This window comes from Chaetodon trifascialis, chromosome 17 (genome assembly GCF_039877785.1).
Source record: "Chaetodon trifascialis isolate fChaTrf1 chromosome 17, fChaTrf1.hap1, whole genome shotgun sequence".
Taxonomy (NCBI): domain Eukaryota; kingdom Metazoa; phylum Chordata; class Actinopteri; order Chaetodontiformes; family Chaetodontidae; genus Chaetodon; species Chaetodon trifascialis.
The window spans coordinates 7,131,924-7,147,949 of NC_092072.1; the positions used below are offsets into that span (position 1 = coordinate 7,131,924).

General features: G+C 41.8%; 2 protein-coding genes across 3 annotated transcripts; one reads left to right on the top strand and one right to left on the bottom strand.

Moving 5' to 3' along the window:
* Positions 1 to 774: 774 nt before the first annotated feature.
* tmem268 (transmembrane protein 268) lies at positions 775 to 8,701 on the bottom strand. Of its 2 annotated transcripts, XM_070984760.1 has the most exons (9): positions 8,531 to 8,701; positions 6,230 to 6,347; positions 5,354 to 5,448; positions 5,162 to 5,269; positions 3,855 to 4,007; positions 3,658 to 3,768; positions 2,534 to 2,623; positions 2,083 to 2,301; positions 775 to 1,396 (listed from the first exon to the last, which is right to left on the bottom strand). In XM_070984760.1, exons 1-9 carry the CDS (start codon positions 8,534 to 8,536, stop codon positions 1,232 to 1,234), a joined length of 1,065 nt encoding a protein of 354 aa, XP_070840861.1. In that variant the 5' UTR covers positions 8,537 to 8,701; the 3' UTR covers positions 775 to 1,231. The 2 variants fall into 2 exon arrangements, with proteins under 2 accessions (XP_070840861.1, XP_070840862.1); XM_070984761.1 differs by lacking the exon at positions 2,534 to 2,623.
* A 1,866-nt stretch (positions 8,702 to 10,567) lies between these two features.
* Positions 10,568 to 15,808, top strand: neu1 (neuraminidase 1). The gene is made up of 7 exons (XM_070985424.1): positions 10,568 to 10,844; positions 11,114 to 11,303; positions 12,076 to 12,338; positions 13,764 to 13,946; positions 14,153 to 14,372; positions 14,833 to 15,069; positions 15,178 to 15,808. The coding sequence occupies exons 1-6, from the start codon at positions 10,758 to 10,760 to the stop codon at positions 15,051 to 15,053; spliced, it is 1,164 nt and encodes a 387-aa protein (XP_070841525.1). The 5' UTR covers positions 10,568 to 10,757; the 3' UTR covers positions 15,054 to 15,069; positions 15,178 to 15,808.
* Positions 15,809 to 16,026: the final 218 nt, after the last annotated feature.

The window sequence follows — 16,026 nt, forward strand, 5'->3', positions numbered from 1 at the left end:
ACATTGCTATTTAACAAATTATTGTAAAAATATTTTATTATAACTGCTTTGAAGGATAGAAGTAAAAAGGTGAAGTGTGGACCCAAACAGGCCGATGGAAAGAGAGGGACAAACCAAAGGTGGGAGCTGAGCCAGCCTGTGTGTACAGGATCACAGATGGCCATTTAACCTCCTGAGGAGACCCAGCATCTCTGAGATCATTTAACTTGGCCTCACGCTGCACGCCTCTCTCCTCCATCACACAGTCCCCGCTTCCCCTGGGTCGGCCACGCTGGCTGTCTCGCTGTGTGTGTTTGTGTCATCCTGCAGCTCTCTCGCTGGGCTGTCATCTCAGCCGCGGCATCAGGACTGATGGGTAATGGCTGGTAATATGTAATAATGCTGGGAAATAAACCCGGCATCCTGCAAGCACGAACGCATAGATATCTAATCCACCCACACACATAAAACCAGAGGTGTGAGACCAGAAAAACAAACACACACACGGTTTTGTGCTGCTGACAATTCAGACAATATATCCAGGAAACTAAAGCCAATGACTCGTGTTAAAGGTGGAGTCAGCGATTGTGGAGAAAGACTGTTGATGTTGTTTGTGTTGGGGGATTCAGCACATTAGCATGAGCCAGATTTATCGCCCCAGCCCCCCTCTCCCTCCCCTTCCCCCTGTCAAATGCCCCCAGTTGCTGATTGGCTGGGATTGTGTTGTGCGGCTCTTTGTTTGTTTGCCATGACTTTCCCCCACTGCCTTCAGTTAAACCACAGAGACAAATACTGTAGAATCAACTGAAAATCAATTATTATTTGTGGAAATCATTGAAACAGCAGTAACTAAGGCCACGAGTCTCATGTGTACAAGAGTACAAATGTTGTTTTACAGCAGCAGGAATAGACCTCAGTGTGTTCTCAGTGTCACAGCATTTGGCAGGGTGCAGACATTGTTGGGACCAAATGGACAAGGATCCAGGTGGTGCAAACACAGATCTGGCGTGAAAACAGCAGCAGACATAAAGTAGCCTGCAGGCTGAAGAAACAGCCTTAAAAACGGAGAAATCAAGAGTGTGAGGCTCCAAACAGGTCCTTCACTTGATCAACATGTCTTTGAACATGTAACCTAATCCATGCTTGCTCCAACGTGTCACTTTGTCTGTTCAAGAGGATGCATGCAAAGTAAAGGTATTAAGTGTAGTCCACCAGGTCCCTGTCCCAGCTTCCTGGTTTGACAGCCCTGTTATCAAAGGATCTTCTTCTTGATGTACAGGCAGAGGCAGAAAGGGGCGGTGGTGCAGTGATTCCTCCGGGAACGTAGGCGGTAGTGTGATGGTCCTGACAGCCTCTCCGACACCAGCAGCTTCACATACACTGCACTGTAAGTCATCAGAAGCTGGTAGGCTTTATCCTGCAGACAAGTGCATTAACACTCATTAGTTAGAATGATACAGCAAAGGTAAGATCTATCGTGGCACTGAAACTTCTCAAATGCAGGGCACTGAAGTTTGCTCTTTTGCACCCGTTACTTTCCCCTCAAGAACACCAGCGTTTATTTGCATCCCAGGATCACTACGTTTTGTCACTTACTTACTTATAATTGCTCTCAGAAACTACTGAAGATGTCTTTGCATTACAAGTAGAAAATTTTTATCTGTAACCTGTAACAACAATCTGTAAATTTTGCTTTATTTGCACATTTTATCTTAGAAATCAAATTGTTTTTTTTTTATTAAGAGACTTACAGTTGCCAATGTGACAGCTGGAGTCTCTTATAAAAAAGGTTTTCCTGATAAAGCTGCTAACTCATGCAAAACGTTTACTTGCTATTCTGTTTTTACCAACATAGATTTTAGAGAAAAAAGACAATGAAAACATTAGCGTCTCTTTATGTACATTTATCTACTTAAACATATTAACTTGGCAACGATGCCTCAAATGTCTGCTGAAGAGTAAAAATATATCGAGGTTTGGACGTTGTGCAGTTGAAAAATAAGTCAAAGTCCACAAATCATCAAATGTAAATTGCATTTTCTTTTATTCCTAAACTTTTTTCAAGTGCACCAGCGCTTGTCTTTCAGCATCACATTTCTTTACCTGAGCAGGTAAGGATGCATCAGGGACGAGGCTGTAGTTGTTGGTGACTTTGGCGCCCCCCCGCTTGCTGGATGAGGTACTGCAGCTTTCCTCCTCGTTACTTAGCAGAGGCCTCTGTTCATCTGAGTCCTGCTCCCCATCTGGCTCACCGACCTCGGGGTCAACAGCCGTTACCTCGGTCATGAGGACGAGATGAGACATTTTCTTCCTCAGCGTGTTCTGGTGAAAGTGTGACATTGACTGGATCATTTTCACTTCCTCCACGCTGAAAGAATGAAAGAAGTGTGATGCTATCCTTCAAAGGCTAAACGTCCAGAATTAAATATCCTCCGAGCAGCATCTAGAATTATGTTTCTATTGATTCTGAGGCAGGACTAACATGGATGCACAAGGAAAATCGATAAAGCAGCAGGAGAACAAACAAGGCGACAGATGTACTCGACTCTCTCACCTGGGTTTCGTTTGCCACAAAGCTGCGCTCCTCTAAAGTTTCAGTCAGTGCCCTCAGACAGAGGGACATGTCCCAATACACAAAGTACAGCTGCAAACACACACAGAGAGACAAACACAGGAGCGTCAGTCGCTGCCAAAGCTAAATTATCCAATTTGTTATTCATTACTGGTATACTAGTTTTGTCCCAGACAACCAAATCACCAGTTTTATTATAAGAGCATTTGTATTGATCACTTAAAGCTCTTTACTCCACATGATCAGTGGAGATGCACTCCAGTATCAGACAAATATGGTATTTTCAACACAGGGGAGCATTTCTTTGCAAAGTTCAAATGACTCTCTTTACTCTGTTTTCTTGCCCTCCAACTTCTCTTATGAATCAAATCTTCCTTTTTCCTAAACGTCTGTTTTTATCTCATGTTCTGTAGCTGTATGGCTTTTACGTTGTAGTGAAGGTAAAATATAGCCATTCCCTGAATTGTTGAACTGCTTTGTGTTTGTTGTGGCCTTTGCGAGCAAACCAGATCACTGTCAGTGATCATAAATAAAAAAATCCACTGATCTGTTCATCTTCACAAGTCATGTTGTGCAGGTGGGCATTTACCAAACACACACAACTTAATTTTACATTCATCTGGAGATCACAAACTTTCAGAGGATACCAAACATGTTAGGACACATTTTGGAGAAATGTCTACAAAGTGGATTCTGATGTTTGGTGCAGCCATAAAGGCATATTGGATGTGAATATTTTATTACTTTCTGCTGTTTTTTTTATTGCTGTTGTTGCTTTGTCATTGTTGTGCTGTTAAGCCTGCTGATGTGGTTTTAATTGTCATCTTGCTGCGTCATTAACCACATGGTTTTGTTGTATCATTCTTCTTGTTTTATTACTCTCAGTGTCATGTGCTTCTCCCATTATCTTGTAGTTTTATCTTTACGTGAAGCTAAGAAACGGGACACCTGCAGTAAAATCGCACACTAGCAGCTGTGTATCCATCGAAGTCCAATATCCAACAACAGCGCACGGGGACAAATGTACTGTGCGCAGATGTCAGTACACTCCTGGCACATATTAAACTTCATATTCTCCCAGTTTCAGTTGATTTTATGAGAACTACCTGCATGTGTCCTGCGCAGTTCTGCACCCAGTCGGCCACGGCCACCAGCAGCTTGTGCTTCACCATCCTCTCATTCACCTGGATTAGCCGAACGTCTAAGTTCATGTTGAGCTGAAACAGAAACAGACAACTTTGAGAATTATTTCACATTTCAGGTTTGTTCTAATTGCGCTTCTTCTATCAGCAGCACCTTTTACCTCCTTGTTACTGTGGTGGAGGATGAAGATGATGGCAGTGGTGAGGAAGATGGAGACCAGGCTGACAGAGAGGCAGAGGACCCAGTAGTCGCTGACAGTGATGTAGAGGTGGAGGGTGGAGAACACGGCGCACCACAACACCACATACAGCACCTGGTGGAGGGAGAGGAGAGATTGTAAAATACTCAGCTGTCATGTAGCATTAAAGAAATAGTTCTACATTTTCTCTCTCTTCTCAGAGTAAGTTGAGAGGTTAGATATCACTCCCATGTTTGTGTGGTGAGTATGACACTACCTCCAGCATCCAGCTAGCTCATCTTAGGGTAAAGACTGAAGGAAACAGCTCGCCTGGCTCTGTCTAGGCTCACAAATATGCATACCGGCATCTCTAAAGTGCACTAATTAACATGTTATATCCCCTTTGTTGAATCTGTAAGATTACAAACAACCTGCAGAGACTCGGTGTCATCACTGCAACGAGTCTGTGCTCATCAGGAAATAGTTTAAGCACCCAACTCTCCATACAACTTGTAATTTAACAAGATTTAATGAGCTTCGGATGTGCAGGTAGGCAGATTTTTTTAAACCTTTGAACAGAGCCACACTAGTTGTTTCCCCCTGCTTCCAGTGTTAATTCTAAGATAAGCTAATTGCCTCCCAGCTGCAGCTGTTATCTCAAAGCTGGTGAAAATGGTGCAAGAATTTTTTAAAAATACATGTAGCTTCTAGATATTACAGGTAGAAGCAGCTAGCAGTTAGCAGCAGTGCACAGTAACAGCATTGTTCTGTCTGTGATGTAACATGATTATTTACGTCATCTTTGAATCCTGGAATCTGAGCGTTTATGTGAGCACTGTGCCTGCAGCAGATCATACGAGCCGTCTTAAAGAGGCGCATGAGATACAGATCAAGATCACTTTACTGATTGTGTGGATAACAACCAGCCCATGAAAACAAATAATATTCACTAAGGGCTGAGAAAATAACCCCAGATGATTTCTTTAGGACTATCTTTTGTTAGGTAAGACTAAACAGAAAGTTTGTTTTACAAACAGGGGGAATATGGTTTGAAACACACGAGTGCTTATGAGGGGAATGACTCAGACTTGGGAATAAAAGACTGGATCTCTCAGGCCTCCTGTGAGTTTGACCATCTGTCTCTCCAAATTATAGTACTACAGTGTTCATTTGAGGCAAACCAAAAGGAGAAAAAGAGTATAAAAGCATGCGGAGAAATAGAGGAGAAGTGGTGAGAGAGCTAAAACTGCAGAGGACTGGAGAGAGAGGATAAATGGCCGAGATCATACCGGTGCCAGTATGAAATGGAAGAGAGCTGAGTTGAAAACCATGTATCTCCTGACCGAGGGAACATCCAGAGCTGCCTTCAGTGGAGCCTCCATGTCTCTGACTGGAATCTAACAGGGTAAGAAGGGTCAAGATATTAGAAGTTTGCAGTGCCACAGTCATTTGAATGTGTGTGTGCGTGTGTGTGCGCGGACCTGGAAGCCATCGCTTTCCAGTTTAGCTCGACACAGAGACAGATCAAAACTGGGGTTTAGTGCTGAACAGCTCGGCACTGACACAACACACTGACCTGAGATGGAGAGAGACAACAAGAAGCCACGTTCAGCCGTGCTGATATAATCCATTAACAAAAACACACGCAAAAACATCAAACATCATCAGTCCCCAGTGGCTACACATGAAACTAATCATCAGCTGAATCATCGTGAGTATTTAACAGTTCGCTTGCCTCCGAGATAACATAATTATTCACCCGGTTAGTCCCGGTCAGGCCTGTGGCGATCCAGAGGAAGAGCACAACACATCAGACGGTGTTATTTACCCTGACACACTGCGGTCTGTCCACCAGCTGATCTAAAATCCATCCAACCATGGCACAGCTCAAGAATTTAAGGAAATGAGTAAGAAGCTGAGGCATACAATGAGAGCAACACTGCAGTGTGTGGCAGCAGCGGAGAGTATCAAATCAAACTTGAATGGAAAGAGCACAGAATCAAATCTGACTCAAACACATCCTGTGCAGATAAATACCGCTCATACCAACAGTACTACTCTAATGCTGTAGAAGTACTCGTTCTGTATACAGCACAGTTGTGGAAATCTGAAGTAAGAGCACTGATCTGTTGCACTTTAGTGACACAAACTTGATAAGATTTCAGAGACAAGCATTGCAGGGCAGAGCTTTATGGACAAAAGGAGATCATGTGATGTGCAGTATGAACACTGGTGCTCAAGCAAACTAGCCTTGGTGAGTCCTCCTGATCTACTCATAAACACGACGCTGGGAGTAAATGAAGAGTTTCTTGTCATACAAATCACTAAAGAAAAACACACAGAGATTCAGCGCTTACCATTTAACCAGTTAGGTCTGTTGTTGGTCTGTGGCTGAGCTTTTATTTGAACATCCACCCCACTCTCCTCCATCACGTGGCCGCTCTCGTCCTCCATCATCTCAGAGGTAACCGTGTCCTAAAGAAGAAACGGAGCATGAGATAACAGCATCTGGGAGTGACTTAAAACGCTGACAAGAGGCAGACAGCTGCTGTCTTATAAGAACAGGACATTTTAAAGTGGGCCTAAGTGGCACAATTTACCATTTCTAATTAAAAATTCATGAAAAACGGAAATTTCAAAGGTTCCTCTGAGCCCTAAGGTCCCGAAACATGCCGCTTAAATAATCCTGTAACTCTCATTTCAAGTCAGAACAAAAGAGGATCCAGTGGTTTCATGTGACAGCACTCATGCATCACTTCAGCAGTTGCGCAAGTAATAAAAAAAAAAAAAAAAAAAGGACTGCGAAGCATGCCAAGACCTAAAGCCTACGGGTGCAATAAATCTAAAAATCAGCATTCTTGTGACTTTGACTGATACAGGAAGCTGACACTTAAAACGAAGTAGAAGTATATGTTTATTTATGTGAAGGTGTTTCCTAACACAATGATTGCAGGCCTTAACCCTCAAGGGTACTTCTGCAGCTACCAGGCGGTTGAAAACTCAACTAATTAATCAGTAAATTTACAAAAGCAAGCAGGAATAGCAGGCGGAAATCACGTGCTGCAATTTAAAGCGCATGAAACTGGTTATTAGGAAGTGAGCAGAGAGGTTGAAGCAAAGACCGAACACAGAGCAGCCGAAACACTGATGAGTAAATTACAGAATTATATTTTTGTAATTGTGCGCGTTTTTCTATGAATGAAAGTGTTAAACAAGTTTAGAATCTGTTCATATGACCATGACAAATGGTGCAGATGGGGAGTACTTGAGCTGAACTGATGTAGGGGAACATCAGACAGAAGCAGATAAACAGCAGTTAAACACGTCACACTTAAAGAAGAAGAACATTCAAACCGGACGAGTGTAATCTCTTCACAGAAATGCCTTGAGATAAGCCACAGTCTTTATCTCTGAGGAACATGTTCGCAGTTAATTTTAAGGCAAAAAGTCTGAAAACCTGCAGGAAACACATCACTTCTGCTTTCAGGAGCGGTCAAAGAAGAGTATTATCAGCTGAATGTAGGCCTTTTCAAATCATTCATTATGCAGAAACACTCATTCTTTTCACATTTTTACTGTGAACAATCTAAATATTAGGTGCTTTACACGACAAGTTAGTCTAATAGTAGAGCACTGCTTCGTGTTTTGCATGAAGACACTTGTCAAATAAAAGAATAAAAAGTCTAACAATTCTCTCTGAAATGTTGTGGAGTAGAAGTATAAAGCATCATTAAACGAAAATAGTCAAGTACAAAATTATACAGTACTTGAGTAAATGCACTTGCAGTAATTACTTTCCACCACTGGCTTTAAGGGCAATGTGTTTTTTATTAGATAGATTCAGTTTAAGAGTAGATTTAATTGAATTTCCATTTTTAGGAGCCTTAAGAGTTGCCCAGTATCTGCACTGCCTTTACAGTAAGATGTTCAGTGCCATGTTTTATTATGGCAGTGTAGCTCAGTCTGCTAATAGCGGATAAGAAGTATTTTTAGTCATGACACTGCATCCCAACAGGGACCCTCTGCGGCGCAAAAAGAAAGAAAAGATGAAATAAAAGAAGCTACTTGTAGACAAAATTAGTCACTTTGCACCTCACTCTCACCTCCGTCACTGGCACATTTTAGCACTGAGGTGTGAAAACGCAGTCGTGGTGCCTGTTAAACATCTTTTCCAGCCCTCTCTTTACACACAGGCCTCCTCTCAGCCTTTATCTACGCTCCCATTTTCACTTCCTTGACTGTAAATAAAGACAAACAGACTCCGGGCCAATTTATCATTTCCTGCTCACGCTGCACCTGCTCAAGAGGTAACACAATATTGTTCGCTCATGCGCAAGCAGAAGGCCGCGTTCATGTACAGACAGCGTCGCCGGGTTTCAGAGTGGGAACAGCACAGTCGTCCTGAGCTCAAGACTCAGATCATAATCTTGAAAACGGCATCGTGTCTGTCCTGATTAATTAGAATTAAGAATTTTTTTGCCATTGAAAACTGTCTTTGGACACAAGTATAGAGAAAAGAAGTCATGTCAAATGTCCTCATGTGTAAAAATGTTTTTTTGTGTACTTACCCTACGTGTTTTAGCCATTGAAGCCTTGAAAATAAAACTCATAAATGACGGAGCAAGTCCATATTTCACATGATCACACACACACCTTACCTTCATGTTAGAAGAAAGTCCATCATGTCAACAAAGCTGTGACGATCGTGTTCCCTTCTCTTCCATTTGTCTCCAGAGAACATGCATAGTAGATCCCTTGAAAGCAACAAGATATGTCTCACTGTGCGTGCAGACTGTGGCGATTGTTGCTTTCACACTCAACTGTGTCTCAGCAGAGTTTCTTTCCTACTTCTCTCTCAGTTTCTCTCTCTCTCTCTCTCTCTCTCTGTTAGCGTGTGACTCAGATCAGCTTGGCCTCATGACTGCAGGAATGTGGTTTGTGGTTCTCAGCTCTGACAGCGTTAGAGAGTGTACATAATGCTTGTTCACCCATTTTATTATGAAGAAAGTCTGTTAAAACCTTATTTTGAGGTGGAAGTTTTGATGTCATGATGGAGAAGGAGTCGGTTTGTTTTCATTGGCACTGTGCTGCAGCTTTACTGGAGCTGTCACACATTAACATTAACAAGCCCAGGAGTAATTGTGGATCAGTGGAGGTCATACAGATATGAACTCATGCATGCATTTCTCTTAGCCACTGGATTGAACATTAAATCTCCAGCCAATTCATATTGAACACAGATAAATATAGATGATACTGTTGTAATCCAAAAGCTAAACCACATAAAACAATGAGAAAGGTAAGAACTAACTACAGTAAAAACCAAATAACAAATACCAAGTAGAATAAAGGTAAGAGCTGGACAATAAAATTTAACCTGTGTATGTGCTGCATATACAGTTAAAATGTGCCTCACAATATACTGTGCAGTAGTCGTGCAGATCAGTGGGTAATGTTCATAATTTAATCTCAAACTTGACAACAAGTCCCTTAAAACTAAAAATATGCAGTTCATTCAAAATGAGGTGATAGTGCTTTCAGTGATTCTGTAACTTAATTTGAGATTTGCAGCGTCACTGTCTTCATTTAAGAATAAGGTCAAGACATTTTTGTTTAAATTGTTTTGTTTTAGATGATTTGTTGGCATTTTTATTTATTTCAGTGACAGTCGAGATGTAGACAGGAGACACTGAGGGAAACAGAAAGCAACAAAGGTCCTTGGGTGGAACTGAATTGCTGTTCAGTGGAATGTATTTTAGACCACCTGGATTAAATTCTCAATAAAGACACATTTGAATTGATTTGAAATTTAAAGTCAGAAAAAAAATAATATTAAATATGATTTTAACAGTGGTGTTATTCTCCTAGTGAAGTGACTCACAGCATGGTCAAACTCAGTCAGTCCTGAAAACTGCACCAAAAAAAACAAAAACAAAAACAAAAAACTTAACATACTGAAAGTTGTTTTAGGGAACGTTTGCCCCCGTGTGGACACAAGTAGTAAGTGTACTCAGCACAATACTCATAAATGAAGGCACACAACCAGAAAATTAAATACATTAATTGGCTGAAATTAATAACACATACTCATTTCATTAGTCTGCATTCATCCATGCCTACAATCAAAAGTAAACCCAGTGGAAACATATTTTTCCACAGGTGATTCATCGGCTCATAGACATTAAATATGAGCAACAATATTAGATGTCAAATATTTACCACAAGGTATGTCGTTCAGTCCATGTGAATTTATGTACATTGATAGTTTTTTTTCTTATCAAACAGTAAAAACAAACTATAAATGTTACAACTAAATATAATTCCACATGATATAAAATAGCGAATAAAAATGAGTAAAAAGTAAATAAAAAATAAATTACAAAGACGGAGAATTGTTTTGTCAAAACTTTAAAAATCAAATAATTCAATTCAATTTGTCGGAACAAATCTGTATAATAACTGCATATAGTTAAAGTCAATCTTATAAAAGGAAATAATACTCAGAACAAGAACTGCAAAGAGGAAAAATCAACACAATAACATAATACACAAAAACAAACACGAACACAGTAAAACTACAATAAGATAAAATAAATAAAATGAAATAAAATAGGATTGTGGGTAAACTCTTTTAAAGAAATATACAAGATCATGTACCTTTAACAAACGTGTCTTTTATTTTGGTGGGTGACGTTAGTCATGTGACCGCTCTTTTTGGTCATGTGACCTTCTGGCTCAGTCCGTGAAGTTTGGAACGCTGCGTTTGCGCCTTCATTTCTCCGCCTGTCTGTGTGTTTGTTTCGGTTTATTTAGAAGCGGATCTCCGGACTCGATGCTGAACTTTCTGTCGGAATAAAGACGAAGGCTTCAGGACGTGGATCCAACATGGAAACAGGAAGCCGGCTCGCTGTGCTGTCGTTACTTCTCTCTGCTGTGTTGTCTCCCTGTGTTTACGCCATCGACCCTAAGCAGGTACAGTTAGCGGCTGTCGCTGCAAACATTGACGTCAAACACATTACGGCAGAGATCCGGAGCTACATGTTGAAGCTGATAATGTTGAAAAGTGGAAATGATGATTCAGCTTTATTTCAGCTTGACCTCTTTGACGCTTTGCCTGACCGATATTATTCTTGTGAAAACTGGTTCGTGCTTGCAGAGTTCCCCTTTTCCACCAGTCAGCATGTGTCCTCTCCTCCACTTCCTTCTTCATTTCTCTGTCACGTCTGTCCTTGCTGTCCCAGATTGACCCTCTGCTGTATGAGGAGCAGCTGCTGTGGGTGAGCGGAGTCGAGGGGTACGTGAACACCTATAGGATCCCGCTGATCACCTACACCCACAAAGGAAGCCTGCTGGCCTTCGCAGAGGGCAGGAAGTTGTTGGCCAGAGACTCGGGGTCAAAGTTCATCGCAATGCGGAGGTCCACAGACAAAGGCAGGACTACCACCAGACACGCACAAATCCCACCGCCTGCACGCTGTCACACACTGACAGAGTGGGTGATGAATTTACAGGGAAATATTCACAAACGTGGGGAAAATCAACACAATATATAATGATAGTAAATAATAATAATAATAATTATTCAAAAATCGCTTAACTTCACTACAGTTTGCTGGTTTCCTTTGTGACAACAGGACAGGAATGTCAGCATCAGTCATTCACAAACTTTCACTCACTCAACCTAAAGGCATAAGACAACATTTCTGCATTGAAATGTCTAGAATTGACTGGACCGATGTTATATATTTTGTTGAGTTGTGTACCAAATTAAACGAGCTAAAATGTGGGACGTCGAGCTTCCCTAAAAATACAGATCAGCTGCACCGACTGCAAACTTTCAGCATTATTAGCATGAGGGCTTGTTATCATTTGATACCTTACTTTCAGCACTGAGTGCAAAGCAGGTATTTTATTCAAAACCTTACTTTGAGGAGTAGAAACATACAAATCTGCAAAACAGTTTTTCCTCATGTAACAAGTTCTTAAATGTTAAATGTACTTAAACACAGTCGCCTGAAGTCAGATCAAAGAGTAAGTAAAGAAGAATATGACCAGAGTTTAAAACCCTAGACAGAAACATGAAAGCATCGAGACAAAGACATCAAATATTTACATTTTATTTAACGCTGTTGTCCAAATTTCTGTATACGTATTATCAGGATTTGTGTCTGAATCCTCTCCTGTTCCCCCTCCGTCCCTCCAGGATCCACCTGGTCCGCCCCCAGCTTTATTGTGGATGACGGAGACATGCCGGATGGCCTGAACTTGGGCTCGGTGGTGGTGGACGAGGAAGAGGGCTTAGTGATTTTGATCTACTCCGTGTGCTTCCACCTCGAGGGCTGCAGCCCGTCCAGCACCATGATGGTGGAGAGCAAGGACGACGGCCTCAGCTGGAGCCCGCCCAGAAACCTCTCGATCCAGCTCGGAGTCCAAAACTTCGCTCCTGGGCCGGGCTTCGGCATCCAGGTGAGAGAATGCGGTGTGAGAAACTGTGGCTGAGCTGTTGTAAAGATTTTATGCTGCGTTCAGGTCACATTGGTATTGCTGTGTTACGAGACACTGACAGGTTAGTCGTTTGCATCACGTCTTGGTGGTGATTACAGGTATTACAGTGAGATTAGAGGCAGAAATCTCTGTGGCCTTAAAAACACACATCTACTCTCAGCGGTGATGTTGATGTTATCTTTTGTTACGGGGTCATGAAGATCCTAACTCTTTGATGTCTCTTTGACTCGTACTTCTTTGTCACAACCGATCAGGAAGCTTAGCTTTGTTTGAATTTGATCCTCCTGGAAACCGAGAACGACCGCACTCGCAATTCTTTCCTTTAATGCAAATATCTGGATACCGCAAGTGAATCATTTCATTTCAACAACATCATCAACCCGTTATCGCTGGAAGGCAAAAGGGCCTTTCATTTTTTATTTAGTGCCATGCCAGCACGCACAGACGGCGTCCTGACAGCTGTAGCAACTGAGTGAAAATGTCCGATCAAGGAGTTCCCACTATTGATCAGTGCATCAGAAGATAAGCTGCAGAATGTGGTCCCCAGATGGCCTTAATAACATCGTTACCTCTGCTCTTGTAATAGGCTTTATTTGAGCAGCTGCTGATCTTGTAGAGTCTGTACTGTTGTCTGATATTGACTCATCACACATACTTTGTTATTAATGTACACTGTTATGTAACACTAACATCACACACCCGTTTCCCAGTTAGTGTTTATCCATAAAAATCAATTCTGTAGAGTTGCAACAGAATAAGCACAGGGGCCGTGTTTGGATAATAATGAGCTCTCCTTTGCTTGTATTAAACTTGTCAAGCCTGCAAAATGTAAATGCCCGTCCAGTGCATATCCAGCTCCCTGATATGCACCTTGTTAAACTGCGTCATATTAATGGGATGAATTGAACGTGGAGCTTCATTTCTGGCCTTTTAAACAAGCACGTCGAATGCATTGGAAACTGACAGAAGAGCATTTGAAATGTTTGCAGCAACACAATAATTCTATAATTGGAGGGGGGGTGCTTATAATTGTGCAAATTAGTTGATTATCCCTCATCCACAGTCGGAGTTGAGCATCTGTACAGTTATTATGAGCTTTTATGATTGTGGACTCTGTGCCAGGTTTTAGGACACTAAACCATCTGTGGGATTGCAGCAGATCAGGCACTCTGGATAATTATGAGGGTTTGTTTCATGAGATACCGGTGCCCTTGTAGCTGACACATTACTTCTAACTCATTTTAAGAACTGCATCTTTTTTCTGAGCAAATCTGTTCTTTTGTTTTTGTCTTTAGATCCTCTCTCATACAGACATTTTCAGAATTAGATGTAGTTTCTGTTTACCACACTTGAGTCCACGTCTTTTTCCCCCACTTTGCACTGCAGAAGCGCTACGAACCAGCTAAGGGGAGGTTGGTGGTGTGTGGTCATGGCACGCTGGAGGGAGACGGAGTTTTCTGCATCCTGAGCGATACCCACGGGCGTAACTGGACCAACGGCGCCGCGCTGAAAAGCATCCCTTTCAACCAGCAGAAGAGGCCGCAGGACTTCAACCCTGACGAGTGCCAGGTAGGTTTACTGCTGTTCAAACTGTCGATCAGACGATCAAACTGTCTTTAAAATTAGAAAGTTCTTCACACTTAGAGTCTCCGTTATCCAGTCATCTGTTCATCAGCTGTGAGAAAAACACCACAGATTCTTCTCTTTGCTGATGCCCAGGTAGGTGTTGTGTTATGTCAAGCCAAACCTTTTCCCGCCTCTTTGCCACTCCGCAGCCGGTTGAGATGCCAGACGGCAGCATCATCATCAACGTGCGGAACCAGAACAGCTACCACTGTCGGTGTCGTATAGTGGTACGCAGCCGTGACGGGGGAGAGTCCCTGCCCATAGATGATCTGTACTTCGACTACACGCTGGTGGATCCTGTCGTCGCTGCTGGAGCTCTGCAGAAGGACGGAGTGCTCTTCTTCACCAACCCAGCCCATGAGATACACAGTAAGAGCCGCTAATGCCAAGAGTCACAGTCTCCTCTTCCTTCCTGACTGTAATAACACTCTTACAAATGCATTCAAAACTTTACTCAAGTAGAAGAACTAAATATTAGATGTTAGATGTGCTTAATTTAATATTAATATATTACTATATTGGGGTGAGTTTTGTTATTTTATGTAACAATGCACCATTTTTGTGTGAAATCTGAATATACAAAGTAACTAGTAACTATATATGTAAAATAAATGTAGTGGATTTAAAAGTACAAACTTGGCCTCTAAAATATAGTGGAGTAGAAGTACACAGTAGCTTAAAATGGAATATGTAAGTAAAGTACAAGTACCTCAAAATGTTACGAGTTACTTTCTTTCCTTCATGCCAAAACAATCAGTTTACTTCACACGTCCACATTAAAAAAAGACCAGAGAGTGAGAATGCTGACTTCCTGCGTCGCCCCCCTCAGGAGTTAACCTGACCCTGCGATGGTCGATGACAGACGGTAAATCTTGGGAGGATAAAGCCATGCAGATATGGGCAGGGCCGAGCGGCTACTCCTGCATGACGTCGCTGAACGGCAGTTCTCCAGAGGATCGGAAGTACATCTTTGTCATCTTTGAGAAGGGCAAGAAGGACTATGTCGAGACCATCTCGTTCGTCAAGATCCACCTGTACGGTGGCAAGTAGAGCACGTGAGAGGCAGGTGAGCAGAAGAAGTGTTCAGCTTCAGGTATGATGGTTGCTTTGCATGCTGTTCGTGTGAAAAACACTGATCAGATTGTTTTAATTTCATTTTTTGTTTGTCTCCCAGGTTCAAGTGGTGGCGGGAAAAGGGAAACAGGAAGATGCTGATTACTCCCAAGACGTCTTCAGGACAAAAATAAGAGACTCTTCAAACTCACTTTATGGTGTTAAATGTATACATACATACATCTAAAAAATACAGTTTTCCTCTTACTGTATCTTCCTCCTCTCTAAAATTCCCACCACTTCTCAAGTTTTGCTAAAAGTTTGCACAGCCACAATAAGATCAAGCAAGGGACAGGTTTGGAGATGATAAATGTTGCCGATTATTACCAAATACACTCGTTTCTAAGCAGCTTCAGTAGTACTGTCATGTAAATATCTTCAGTTTTGAAGTTGATGGCTAAATTTTAAAGGAAATGGTGATGATGATACCACACTGAAGGCTTTATCAAATGAATATTATGTCAGCGCAATATAGATTTTAGCACCTCAGTCATAGAGCATCTATCAATGATTCGCCTCTCACACCAGCAGATTCACTGTATACTTAGCGATGGTGTGAAATGATGCCTGTTTGCTCACATACTTTTCCGAATTTCACACTGAAATTGCCTACTTTCAAATCTCATCTGCACTTTTGTTCATGTTGCCTTTAAGTTGCAAGGGTTCCATAAATCCGTGGTGACGGAAATTGTTTGTAAAAATCAGAAATTATGTAAAATGTAAATGTAATGTTGTTAGTCTTTTCTTATGAACTTGAATGCTGTTTCCAATTTACTTGTTTTAGGACAGTTCTAATTAAAAGGTGAGGTGTGTGTGTGTGTGTGTGTGTGTGTGTGTGTGTGTGTGTGTGTGTGTGTGTGTGTGTGTGTGTGTGTTTGGGAGTGAGGAGGTGAGTGCATTGTGGCAAAAG